A 13,949-nucleotide genomic window follows, 5' to 3' on the forward strand; every position below is an offset into this window, starting at 1 on the left:
GTGCGCTGATGGTCATGTGACCCGCAAGAGGAAAGCACCGAGCGCATGACTACCCGTCACATGACCGGCATCAGGAGGGAAACATGGGGACCCTTATAGGAATCATCACGGTCGCCCTCTTGACCCTGCCCTCTGCCCGGGGTAAGTACCCATACCCTCCCTAACCGTACCTGCCCCCTGCCCGAGGTAAGTACCCATATCACCCCTAACTACCTGCCCGGGGTAAGTACCCATACCCCCCTCACTGTACCAGCCCTCTGCCCGGGGTAAGTACACATAACCCCCCTCACTGTACCTGCCCTCTGCCCGGGGTAAGTACACATACCCCACCCCCCCTCACTGTACCTGCCCTCTGCCCGGGGTAAGTACACATACCCCCCCCCCTCACTGTACCTGCCCTCTGCCCGGGGTAAGTACACATACCCCCCCCCCCCTCACTGTACCTGCCCTCTGCCCGGGGTAAGTACACATAACCCCCCTCACTGTACCTGCCCTCTGCCCGGGGTAAGTACACATAACCCCCCTCACTGTACCTGCCCTCTGCCTGGGGTGAATACACATACCCCCCCCCCCTGTACCTGCCCTCTGCTCGGGGTAAATGCACATACTCCCCCCCCCCCCCCTCACGGTACCTGCCCTCTGCCTGGGGTGAATACACATACCCCCCCTCACGGTACCTGCCATCTCCCTAAGTAAGTACCCATACCCCCCTCACTGTACCTGGCCTCTACCCGAGGTAAGTTCCCATACTCCCTTGTACCTGCCCTCTGCCCGGGGTAAGTACCCATACTCCCCCTCACTGTACCTGACCTCAACCCGAGGTAAGTACCCATACCCCCCGTACCTGCCCTCTGCCCTGGGTAAGTACCCATACCCACACACACATACCTGCCCTTTACATGGGGTAAGTACCTATACCCCCCTCCTCCCCGTACCTGCTGAGGTAAGTACCGATACCCCTACTGTATCTTCCCACTACCAGGGTAAGTACCGATATCCCGGCCCCTCGCCCCTCTGTCCTGTGATATCCCGGCCCCTCGCCCCTCTGTCCTGTGATATCACGGCCCCTCGCCCCTCTGTCCTGTGATATCCCGGCCCCTCGCCCCTCTGTCCTGTGATATCCCGGCCCCTCGCCCCTCTGTCGTGTGATATCCCGGCCCCTCGCCCCTCTGTCGTGTGATATCCCGGCCCCTCGCCCCTCTGTCGTGTGATATCCCGGCCCCTCGCCCCTCTGTCGTGTGATATCCCGGCCCCTCGCCCCTCTGTCGTGTGATATCCCGGCCCCTCGCCCCTCTGTCGTGTGATATCCCGGCCCCTCGCCCCTCTGTCGTGTGATATCCCGGCCCCTCGCCCCTCTGTCGTGTGATATCCCGGCCCCTCGCCCCTCTGTCGTGTGATATCCCGGCCCCTCGCCCCTCTGTCGTGTGATATCCCGGCCCCTCGCCCCTCTGTCGTGTGATATCCCGGCCCCTCGCCCCTCTGTCGTGTGATATCCCGGCCCCTCGCCCCTCTGTCGTGTGATATCCCGGCCCCTCGCCCCTCTGTCGTGTGATATCCCGGCCCCTCGCCCCTCTGTCGTGTGATATCCCGGCCCCTCGCCCCTCTGTCGTGTGATATCCCGGCCCCTCGCCCCTCTGTCGTGTGATATCCCGGCCCCTCGCCCCTCTGTCGTGTGATATCCCGGCCCCTCGCCCCTCTGTCGTGTGATATCCCGGCCCCTCGCCCCTCTGTCGTGTGATATCCCGGCCCCTCGCCCCTCTGTCGTGTGATATCCCGGCCCCTCGCCCCTCTGTCGTGTGATATCCCGGCCCCTCGCCCCTCTGTCGTGTGATATCCCGGCCCCTCGCCCCTCTGTCGTGTGATATCCCGGCCCCTCGCCCCTCTGTCGTGTGATATCCCGGCCCCTCGCCCCTCTGTCGTGTGATATCCCGGCCCCTCGCCCCTCTGTCCTGTGATATCCCGGCCCCTCGCCCCTCTGTCCTGTGATATCCCGGCCCCTCGCCCCTCTGTCCTGTGATATCCCGGCCCCTCGCCCCTCTGTCCTGTGATATCCCGGCCCCTCGCCCCTCTGTCCTGTGATATCCCGGCCCCTCGCCCCTCTGTCCTGTGATATCCCGGCCCCTCGCCCCTCTGTCCTGTGATATCCCGGCCCCTCGCCCCTCTGTCCTGTAAAATCCCGGCCCCTCGCCCCTCTGTCCTGTGATATCCCGGCCCCTCGCCCCTCTGTCCTGTGATATCCAGGCGCCTCGCCCCTCTGTCCTGTGATATCCCGACCCCTCGCCCCTCTGTCCTGTGATATCCCGGCCCCTCGCCCCTCTGTCCTGTGATATCCCGGCCCCTCGCCCCTCTGTCCTGTAAAATCCCGGCCCCTCGCCCCTCTGTCCTGTGATATCCCGGCCCCTCGCCCCTCTGTCCTGTGATATCCAGGCGCCTCGCCCCTCTGTCCTGTGATATCCCGGCCCCTCGCCCCTCTGTCCTGTGATATCCCGGCCCCTCGCCCCTCTGTCCTGTGATATCCCGGCCCCTCGCCCCTCTGTCCTGTGATATCCCGGCCCCTCGCCCCTCTGTCCTGTGATATCCAGGCGCCTCTGTCCTGTGATATCCCGGCCCCTCTGTCCTGTGATATCCCGGCCCCTCGCCCCTCTGTCCTGTGATATCCTAACCCCCTAGCCCCTCTGTCCTGTGATATCCCGGCCCCTCGCCCCTCTGTCCTGTGATATCCCAGCTCCTTCCCCTCTGTCCTGTTTTATCCTAACCCCCTAGCCCCTCTGTCCTGTGATATCCCGGCCCCTCGCCCCTCTGTCCTGTGATATCCCAGCTCCTCGCCCCTCTGTCCTGTTTTATCCTAACCCCCTAGCCCCTCTGTCCTGAGTTATCCCGGCCCCTCTCACTTCTGTCTTGGGATGTCCCAGCCCCTGTGATATCCAGGCACCTCGCCCCTCTGTCCTTTGATATCAGGGCTTTTGGTCCTTGCCCCTCTCTCTGACTTCTGGTCCTCGCTCCTCTGTCCTTAGATATTTTGGACCCTCACCTCTCCTTTGATATCCCGGCTGCTCCTGATCCTCACCCCTATGTTCTGTTATAGGCCGGGCGGTGGAGGTTACAGAGGCCAAGCAGGACTGGGACTATGTGACAGTCAGAAAGGATGCCCACATGTTCTGGTGGCTCTACTACGCCGAGCACCCTACCAAGAACTACACCGAAGTGCCGTTGGTCATGTGGCTACAGGTAGATAACTTTCTTCCCTGCCCTTACACTCTGCTCCACACCCTGACCTCCTGCCCTTACTCTCTGCTCCACCCACTAACCTCCTGCCCTTACTCTCTGCTCCACCCCCTGACCTCCTGCCCTTAACTCTCTGCTCCACCCCCTGACCTCCTGCCCTTACTCTCTGCTCCACCCCCTGACCTCCTGCCCTTACTCTCTGCTCCACCCCCGGACCCCCTTCCCTTACACTCTGCTTTACCCCCTGACCTCCTTCCCTTACTCTCTTCTCCACCCCCTGACCCCCTTCCCGTACACTCTGCTGTACCCCCTTGACCTTCTGCCTTACTCTGTGCTCCACCCCCTGACCTCCTGCCCTTACACTCCGCTCCACCCCCTGACCTTCTGCCCTTACACTCTGCTTCACCTCCTGCTCTTACACTTTGCTCCACCCTCTGACCTCCTGCCCTTACACTCTGCTCCACCCCCTGACCTCCTGCCCTTACACTCTGCTGTACCCCCTTGACCTTCTGCCTTACTCTCTGCTCCACCCCCTGACCCCCTTCCCTTAAACTCTGCTGTACCCCCTGACCTCCTTCTCTTACTCTCTTCTCCACCCCCTGACCTCCTTCTCTTACTCTCTTCTCCACCCCCTGACCCCCTTCCCGTACTCTGCTGTACCCCCTTGACCTTCTGCCTTACTCTCTGCTCCACCCACTGACCTCCTGCACTTACACTCTGCTCCACCCACTGACCTCCTGCACTTACACTCTGCTCCACCCCCTGACCTCCTGCCCTTACTCTCTTCTCCACCCCCTGACCCCCTTCCCGTACACTCTGCTGTACCCCCTTGACCTTCTGCCTTACTCTCTGCTCCACCCCCTGACTTCCTACCCTTGTACTGTGCTCCACCCCCTGACCTCCTGCCCTTACACTCTGCTCCACCCCCTGACCCCCTTCCCGTACACTCTGCTGTACCCCCTTGACCTTCTGCCTGACCCTCTTCCCTTACACTCTGCTCCACCCCCTGACCTCCTTCCCTTACTCTCTTTTCCACCCCCTGACCCCCTTCTCGTACACTCTGCTGTACCCCCTTGACCTTCTGCCTTACTCTCTGCTCCACCCCCTGACCTCCTGCCCTTGTACTGTGCTCCACCCACTGACCTCCTGCCCAGGAACTCTGCTCTACCCTGTGCCCTCCTGGCCCTCTCGATGAGCTCAGTGCTCTTACTTCTGTATGATGTATGTATGTTATTATCATTCCCTCCTTTCTCTGTTCTTTCTCTTATTTACGTCTCTCTTCCTTCTCTGGTTATTTCTTCCTCTCTTATTCCCTTCTTCCTCTGTTCTTTCCCTTATTTACGTCTCTTCCTCTATATTTTAGGGGGGTCCTGGAGCCTCCAGCTGTGGGTTTGGGAACTTTATGGAGATTGGCCCCCGAGACATAAAGCTGTGCCCCAGGAAAAGCAGCTGGGTGAGTATGTCACTAATATATCCGCAGGGGGTGCTGTGATCCCACCACATGGGATGATGTGGGATGTGGGGCTAGGTTGTCACCTCACCTGTTGGTTTTCTTGCCCCTGCAGGCTCAGGTGGCCAGCCTTCTCTTTGTGGACAATCCTGTGGGGACCGGATACAGCTACACCACAGACAGCGCAGCTTTCGCCAAGGATGTAGACACTGTGTCCAGTGACATGCTGGTCCTCCTGACCGTCTTCTTCAGGTCTAAGCCAGAATTCCAGGTCAGTGGCCATATGGCAGGCGGCAGCAGGGACCACACTGTGGTGTCTGTGTGCTTGCCAGCTGCTGATGCTCTTCTCTCTACAGAAAATCCCATTCTTCATTTTCTCAGAATCATATGGAGGCAAAATGGCAGCTGCAATAGCACTGGCGCTACACAAGGCAAGACTCATAGGATGATGTTGTTTTCTCTTCTCATATATCATTGTCCCAATTTCTGTATCTGATGACCTCATTGTCTCTCCTCCTCTTCCTGTATCTAATTACCTCTTCTTCTCAAATCTGATGACCTCATTGTCTCTCCTGTATCTGATGACCTCATTGTCTCATTCTCTTCCTGTATCTGATGACCTCATTGTCTCCTCCTGTATCTGATGACCTCATTGTCTCTCCTTCTCTTCCTGTATCTGATGACCTCATTGTCTCCTGTATCTAATGACCTCATTGTCTCCACCTGTATCTGATGACCTCATTGTTTCTCTTCCTCTTTCTTCTCCTCCTCTTCCTCCTCCTTCTCCTGTATTTGATGACCTCATTGTGTCACATGCTCTTCCTGTATCTGATGACCTCATTGGCTCTCCTTCTCTTCCTGTATCTGATGACCTCATTGTCTCTCCTCCTCCTCCTCCTCCTCCTGTATCTGATGACCTCATTGTCTCTCCTCCTTCTCCTGTATCTGATGACCTCATTGTCTCTCCTTCTCTTCCTGTATCTGATGACCTCATTGTCTCTCCTTCTCCTCCTGTATCTGATGACCTCATTGTCTCTCCTCCTTCTCCTGTATCTGATGACCTCATTGTCTCTCCTTCTCTTCCTGTATCTGATGACCTCATTGTCTCTCCTTCTCCTCCTGTATCTGATGACCTCATTTTCTCTCCTCCTTCTCCTGTATCTGATGACCTCATTGTCTCTCCTTCTCTTCCTGTATCTGATGACCTCATTGCCTCTCCTTCTTCTCCTGTTTCTGATGGTGGTTGTTGTCTTCCATGCTCAGGCTATTACAGCAGGAAGCATTAAGTGCACCCTTGGAGGAGTAGCTCTCGGTGACTCATGGATCTCTCCGATTGGTGGGTTATTAAAGATCACATGGTGCAGTTTTGTAGCTTTGATTGGTGATGATCAGTTAGGGGCCCTACTGTACATGTGAAAATACTGACCAGAATTTGGTGCTGCCTATGCAAAATTCTGCAGTTTGCAATTTTATTGTGAAAACATTACATGGATAACGTCTTTTGGGGATCACCCCTTCGTCAGATCCAGAAAGAATGTATATACATTGTATACAGTGTGCTGGGTATAAATACATGACAGGGCACGCCCATTAGGGTGCGGGGCTAGTCAGAATAGCCAATGGACATCTGGTTCTGCTGAACAGATTCATTAACAAGTACACCTTGAGTTTATCAGAAGACTAGACAGGCGGGATTTTTCAGTAGAATGGCACAGCATATCGCAGTATTAACTGGCGCATCACATGGTGACCTCCGTAATGAAGCAGCTTCAGATACTTTGTAGAACGGGAGACTTTTGGTGTAGAGAGCCCCATGTCAGTGTTGCTGATGGTGCGGTCATAAGGCTCCAGAGGCCTAATCAACATCGGGGGTGTGGGCCATATTCTCCGAAAGGAAATACCTCATTAACAGGACCGGGAGAAGACTGCTGATAACATCAGACAAGTAAAGTGAATGGCAGTGGAAGGAACAGGAATGGTAAGTATATGTTAACAGTGGATTACTATACAGGTTGAAAACAGGTGGAAAAATCGGGATAATGATAAAACAGGACCAATGGGGTCCAGACGACATTGGTGCCACACTTGAACATAGAGGATGGTATTAGATGTTTGATGTATGTATCATACAAACTATATGTAAGGACCAGTCACACCAAACACACAGAGACAGTGAGCCCTGAGCTCAGCTCCGCCCACTGTCCCTACCTAATTGCCGCAATCTGCCCTAAAATGGCAGCAGACAACTTGGCGGCGATCCCTGGCCTGGATACGTGAAACAATAGACAAGACAAAACGAACGAACACAATAGGAATGGTCAGCAATCCGGGTCACAACAGTCTGGCAGAAAAAGTACAAAATCGGATCCAAAAGCGTAGTCAGAAAACAGGCAATAAGGTCAGGGGCAGGCAGCAAGCAAGCAAGGTCAAAAATACTAAGCAGGAGTCAGGAGAAACCAGAAAACAGAACACACAAGCAGGCAGAGACTAAGTCAATAACCGGCAACGCACAGGCAGAAACAGAAATCTTAAATAGGACACCAGGAACCCAGTCCAGAAGATGATAGGAGGGACCAGCTGTCAATCACTGAGGCAAAGGCAGGTTAACCGTTACATGACCAGGGAAGCTAAAAGAACAGACACGGGTGGGGCAGGGAAAACAATTAGCAGACCAGAAGAAATAAGACAGTTCAGACAGGGCAAAAACAAGGCAAACAAAACACAGAATAAATGGAAGATTATGGCCAAAATCGCAGTCTCGGTCGTACCTTACGCACCGAGGACTGCGCCAAAGTAGCATTCATGACAGTACCCCCCCTTTTATGAGGGGCCACCGGACCCTCATTAGATGTACCAGGAGTGGGTGGAAAATTACCTCTTACAACACATGTTTGAACACCACTGGAGATGTCACTGTCCGTCTCCCACTCATCAGCGGAGGCATCCCGGTGACTGACTAAAGGTTCACTGACAGGTTCGATATCACCAATTATACTACTGGCATCTGACACCGACTCAGCTTCCATGTTGCAGTTATTCAAGATTACAGTGTCATTTTTGGGTGAACACACAGATTTCACATTAGGTTCAGCAGAGCAACAATGTACACCCACACCACTTTGAGGTACCTGTGCGCCCAGGTGACTCTCCTGGTTGTCACCTGGACGCTGATGTTCTGGCCACAGGGGACGCTTGGGACAGTGGCAAATGAAGTGTCCGTCATTACCGCAGTAGAAACAGAGTCCATATAATCTCCGGTGTTGACGTCTGGTCCTGATACCCATAACTCCCAACTGCATGGGTTCATCCTCGATGTAATCAGAGGGAAGGACAGGTTTTTTCAAAAACAGAGATGGAGAGACAGAAGGTTTAGAAAAGTCAGGACCTGCTTTCTCCTTTTGCCTATCCCTGAGCCTGCGGCCTATGCGTACCGCCAAAGCCATGGCCTGCTTCAGGGTAAGGGGGTCTGGATGACCTGTCCAGGCATCTTTAATGCCATCAGACAATCCCTGCTTGAATAATGCTTTCAGTGCAGCCTCACACCACCCGGTGGTCACACTGTGACGTCTGAACTCGGCACAGTAATCTTCAACTGGTCTCTTGCCCTGGCGAATGGTCAGTAACTGTGTCTCAGCTAGACCCACATGATCTGGTTGAGCATAGATGGCTCCCAGAGAAAGAAAAAAGTGCTCTAAATCGCTCCACTCCTCAGCCTCAGGAGGGAGTTTAAGAGCCCAGGCCTGGGGATCTCCCTGCAACAGTGAGACAACTATAGCTACCATTTCCTGCTGTGTAGGGAAGTGGTTGACACGAAAATACAACAAACAGGAATTTTTAAAGGTTTCAAATTTGTCTTTATCCCCCAAAAAACGGTCTGGAAGCAACATTGTAGCTTTAGCAGATTGCACTACCACTGGGGGCACCACAGCCCCAGCCTGGTTAGCTGTAATGACACGAACTTTATCAGCCAGCTCAGCTACCAGTACTGCCAAACCCTTCACTTGGGTGACTAGGTCCATGTCTATAAGCATATTGACCTGGTTAGCCAGCTTGACTACCAGGCCTGACACCCCCTCCACCTGGGTAGCAAGATCCTCTACCGTAGTCATGGCACCAGAGGGGGCAGCAGATTTTTTGGGCCGGTTATTATGTAAGGACCAGTCACACCAAACACACAGAGACAGTGAGCCCTGAGCTCAGCTCCGCCCACTGTCCCTACCTAATTGCCGCAATCTGCCCTAAAATGGCAGCAGACAACTTGGCGGCGATCCCTGGCCTGGATACGTGAAACAATAGACAAGACAAAACGAACGAACACAATAGGAATGGTCAGCAATCCGGGTCACAACAGTCTGGCAGAAAAAGTACAAAATCGGATCCAAAAGCGTAGTCAGAAAACAGGCAATAAGGTCAGGGGCAGGCAGCAAGCAAGCAAGGTCAAAAATACTAAGCAGGAGTCAGGAGAAACCAGAAAACAGAACACACAAGCAGGCAGAGACTAAGTCAATAACCGGCAACGCACAGGCAGAAACAGAAATCTTAAATAGGACACCAGGAACCCAGTCCAGAAGATGATAGGAGGGACCAGCTGTCAATCACTGAGGCAAAGGCAGGTTAACAGTTACATGACCAGGGAAGCTAAAAGAACAGACATGGGTGGGGCAGGGAAAACAATTAGCAGACCAGAAGAAATAAGACAGTTCAGACAGGGCAAAAACAAGGCAAACAAAACACAGAATAAATGGAAGATTATGGCCAAAATCGCAGTCTCGGTCGTACCTTACGCACCGAGGACTGCGCCAAAGTAGCATTCATGACACTATACACACATATAACATAGAGAATATTATGGGGATTCGTTGGATGGTACACACTTAAACTGGGGTACAGAAACATATAGTATGTACAGATGGATTCTATTTTATGGGCCTTCTACTGGTAGGGGCAATCTCCCAGGTTTAGTCCGGCCATACTGTTGGCTCTTAAAGAGTATGGTGGCTTGGCAGCCCCTATTATTCATATGTACTATATAGCCTCTCAGCTGGTTTATGCTCATTGGTGGCTTGATGTAGACTAGAGCATTGCTGCCTCTTAATTCTATGGGGCCCTCATTGGCTTATATGAGGGTCTGGCTAATACTCTGTATAGATAGAAGTGGGTTGGTGATGCCCCTTTTCTTCCTGTTTGTGCGGTTGTATATGCGTGGTCGTAGGCTCTCATAAAAGTGAACTGCTCTTCTCCCTATCGCTCACCCAGGATGCCTATCTGGCTGAACCCAAATCTCCCCGATTCTATCAGCATCCGGCCATGAGCTACCGGGCCCCCAGGGGTTTAGGATACCTCAACTAAAACAAATTGGGCGGGCCGAGTTTGGGTCTGGGGCGCTTGCTCTCTCGAGGTCTTGCCTTGAGACATTGTCGTGTACAGAGAACTTGGATAAGCCTTTAACAAATGGGGTATGTCCTCTGGTGACATGTATTTTCATTGCCAAAGTGACAATGGTACTTTCCACACACCCCCATGTAGATTTGACTTTGGTGTCACATGACTGAACCTATCGCAGAGACGGGACTCTCTGCATCAAACGTCTGTTTATTACTGCACCTGTTAATACTGGTAGGTATCTGTTCAGCAGAACCAGATGGCCATTGGCTATTCTGACTAGCCCCGCCCCCTAATGGGCGTGTCTGGTGCCCTTTTTTGAATTGTATGTCATGTATTTATACCCTGCACAATGTATCAATGTACACAATGGATCTGATAAAGGGGTGGTCCCTGAAACGACTTATCCATGTGTGTTGTTGTCTTTTTATTACATTCACAGTCTGTACGTTGAATTTTGCAAAGGCAGTGTCAAATTTTGGTCAGTATTTTCTTTTTAGTTTCACTGTTCTGTGCGGGTCCCTTATTCTTTGGGGGTATCCCGATACCTGATCTACAGCCAGCAGCCTTCCTCTGGACACCACTGTACCGAACACATGGGTACATATGAGTGATACGTATAAAGCTTTCTCTTTCACTACAGTATATGTGTGTCAGGATAGTGTGATGGACAGGTCTAGGGATCCTTAGTGTGGGAATGTGGTAGTACAGTTGTATGGGATGAATATACGTCTGTACTGCATATAGTGCTACTTCCTGCAGGTTAATAACATCTGATTTCTATTTCAGATTCAGTTCTGTCCTGGGGTCCGTACCTGTACAGTATGGTAAGTAGACGTGTTATTTATGTATAAGAGTCTGTACCCCAGGCATCCTCTGTGCCTTTATCATGTCTTCTAAAGCTTAATTACCTTATCCTTATCTCTGATAGTCACTTCTGGACGATAGAGGGTTAAAGGAGGTCCAGGAAGCAGCCAATGCCGTCCAGGATGCCCTTACCAAGAGCAACTTTACACAGGCCACAGAGTTATGGTCCAGGACTGAGGATCTAATTGAGGTGGTGAGTCAGAGAAAGGTCAAAATGCAGGAGGGTGCAAACTGTGACAACCTCTCACACATGACATACAGGCTGGTTGTCAGCAGTAATGGATGAATAGCTGTTCCTGTAGTATCAGGTGTGTGGATCTCATGTCTGATCATATGTCATTATATTATATCAGTGATGTCATACAGGGGGCGGGGCTGTGACTACCTCTCACACATGATATACAGGCTGGTTGTCAGCAGATATACAGTTGTATGCTCCTCCCCCAGGTGTGGCAGTCAGGGGGGTTGTACATACTTTGTGCCCTTGCTGTGATTTTAACCACTGAATTTTCTCTCTTAATCTTTTAGAACACAGATGGTGTGAACTTCTACAACATCCTGACCAAAGAATCGCTGATGAGCAGCAGCACCAGCAATGCCGCACATTTCAGCAGCCCGCATGTAGGTGAGATCACAGGCCAGGGGTGGAGTCAAGCTGACCTAGGGGAGGAGTTACTCAGTCTGTGTACCATGTATAGTATGGTCGTGTGTGTGGGGAAGGAGCAGAAACCCTACAGGTAATTGCCCCCACTCCTCTCTCCCCTGTTTGTAAAACTGTTTATATCCTGATGTCTGTGGTCCCACTGTATACAGGCCGACTTTTCCAGCACCACGTGCAGCCCCTGTACTCTGACATCTTGGATGAGCTGATGAATGGACTCATCCGAGCCAAGCTGAAGATCATCCCTGACTCCGTCCAGTGGGGAGGTAAGTGCCGTTTGTGGGGAGGAGTGAGGAGGCAAATGTTCATATGTGGGTAGAAGCTGGGTAATAGGTAGAAGCCTGTCTAGCAGCAGTATTTGGGGGTGGTGATTGTGGGTGGGTGCCCGTCTTGGGGTGGTGATGATTGGGGTGGGTGCCCGTCTTGGGGTGGTGATGATTGGGGTGGGTGCCCATCTTTGGGTGGTGATGATTGGGATGGGTGCCTTTCTTGAAGTGATTATTAGGGCGGGTGCCCATCTTGGGATGGTAAGCGAGGTCCAGACTTGTGATTGTTTTCCCCCAGGTCAGGCCGCACAGGTCTTTCAGAATATGATTGATGACTTCATGAAGCCGGTGGTGGATGTGGTGGACGAGCTCTTGTCTGCTGGCATTAACGTGACCGTGTATAACGGACAACTGGACCTCATAGTGGATACAGTGGGTGAGTGACCCCATGGCGGGTGCAGTGGGTGAGTGGCCCCATGGTGGGTGCAGTGGGTGAGTGACCCCATGGCGGGTGCAGTGGGTGAGTGACCCCATAGTGGGACCAGTGGGTGAGTGACCCCATGGCAGGTGCTGTGAGGTTCACTGTATCTCATTACTGTTATTCAGGGCAGGAGACTTGGGTAAAACAACTATCATGGCCAAAGCTTGCAGAGTTCTGGGCGCGACGCTGGAAGCCGCTGCACCTGGATGTTGGGGATACGGCCGCCTTCTACAAGATCTACGAGAACTTCAGCTTCTACTGGATTCAAAGGGCGGGTCACATGGTGAGTACAGACCCCAAACCACCAAGAATACCATGCTACCTGCAAGAGACATCCTTTATAAGCTGCATGCACCAATTGTGACCAGCAGGGGGGCATTGTTGTCTATGGACTGATAATTCAACACCACTGTTTCTGCTGTCTGTAGAGGAGGATGCTGCCCCTGCTGGTCACACACTGTTCCTGCAATCTATGGAAGAGGATGCTGCCCCTGCTGGTCACACATTGTCCCTGCAATCTACAGAGGAGGATGCTGCCCCTGCTGGTCACACACTGTCCCTGCAGTCCATAGCATTCTCCTTCTCCATAGACTGCAGTCACATTGTGTAACTAACAGGGGCAGCATCCTCCTCTGTAGACTGCAGGGACAGTGTGTGACCAGCAGGGGCATCCCTTTCCTCAATAGATTGTAGGGGCTGTGTGTTACCAGCAGGGGCATCCTCCTCCTTCATAGACTGCAGAGACAGTGTGTGACAAGCAGTGGCAGGATTTCTTCATAGACTGCAGTTACAATGTGTGACCAGCGGGGGTCTCTCTTTTCATCCTGCAGGTTCCATCTGACCAGCCATTCACCTCACTTCAGATGTTAAGAATGATTCTGAGTCAGCTGTGATGACGGGTAGTCGCTGGGCTCCTAACACTGCTATACGGGTTCCAGAATGCTTTGCTGTGGTTTGTCATGTGATCAGCCACTGGATGGTGATGCTGCTTTTTTTATAATATGTGGATGAAGAATCAAGCGATTTATATGTAACAGGAAATAAAGAGTTAATTTGTATAAAATTGTCTTATATCTGTGAGGTATAAGGTTTGTCACCTTCAGAGCTGCACTCGCTATTCTGCTGTTAAATCATGTCTTACACTCCAGTCACCTCCAGAGCTGCACTCACTATTCTGCTGTTACATCACATTTTATCCTCCAGTTACCTCCAGAGCTGCACTCAGATCCCCTGCTGTTTTATCATGTCTTAGGGTCCTACTACACGGAGAGATTTTTAACGATAAATGATCACAAACGAGATTGTTTATCGTTAACCTGAAATCATACACCATATTACACAGAACGAGGGTCATTATTTACAACAGTTACTGCAATCGTTATTGTTATTGTTACTATGATTGTTTATTCCATCTGATCCCAGCAAAACAATGAACAATGTGAAATTACACTGAACGATTAGTGAAAAAATGCGGAACTTGAGCGAACGAATGTGGAATTACAGCGAATGATTAACGATAATTTTAGGTTCAGATCTAAATCAACGATCAACGACATATGAACCATTTTTCGATTGTTGCCTTAATTACACAGAACGATTATCATTTAAATTCGAACG

At 52.0% G+C, this 13,949-nt stretch overlaps 1 protein-coding gene across 1 annotated transcript; it reads left to right on the top strand.

Annotated features, from left to right (window-relative positions):
- Nucleotides 1–9: 9 nt before the first annotated feature.
- On the top strand, nt 10–13,395 carry SCPEP1 (serine carboxypeptidase 1). The gene is made up of 13 exons (XM_069952752.1): nt 10–141; nt 3,086–3,228; nt 4,589–4,678; nt 4,791–4,946; nt 5,032–5,106; nt 5,939–6,011; nt 10,847–10,884; nt 10,989–11,117; nt 11,453–11,549; nt 11,738–11,851; nt 12,150–12,287; nt 12,458–12,615; nt 13,163–13,395. Exons 1-13 carry the CDS (start codon nt 84–86, stop codon nt 13,223–13,225), a joined length of 1,332 nt encoding a protein of 443 aa, XP_069808853.1. The 5' UTR covers nt 10–83; the 3' UTR covers nt 13,226–13,395.
- Nucleotides 13,396–13,949: the final 554 nt, after the last annotated feature.

Source organism: Dendropsophus ebraccatus, chromosome 14 (assembly GCF_027789765.1).
Source record: "Dendropsophus ebraccatus isolate aDenEbr1 chromosome 14, aDenEbr1.pat, whole genome shotgun sequence".
Taxonomy (NCBI): domain Eukaryota; kingdom Metazoa; phylum Chordata; class Amphibia; order Anura; family Hylidae; genus Dendropsophus; species Dendropsophus ebraccatus.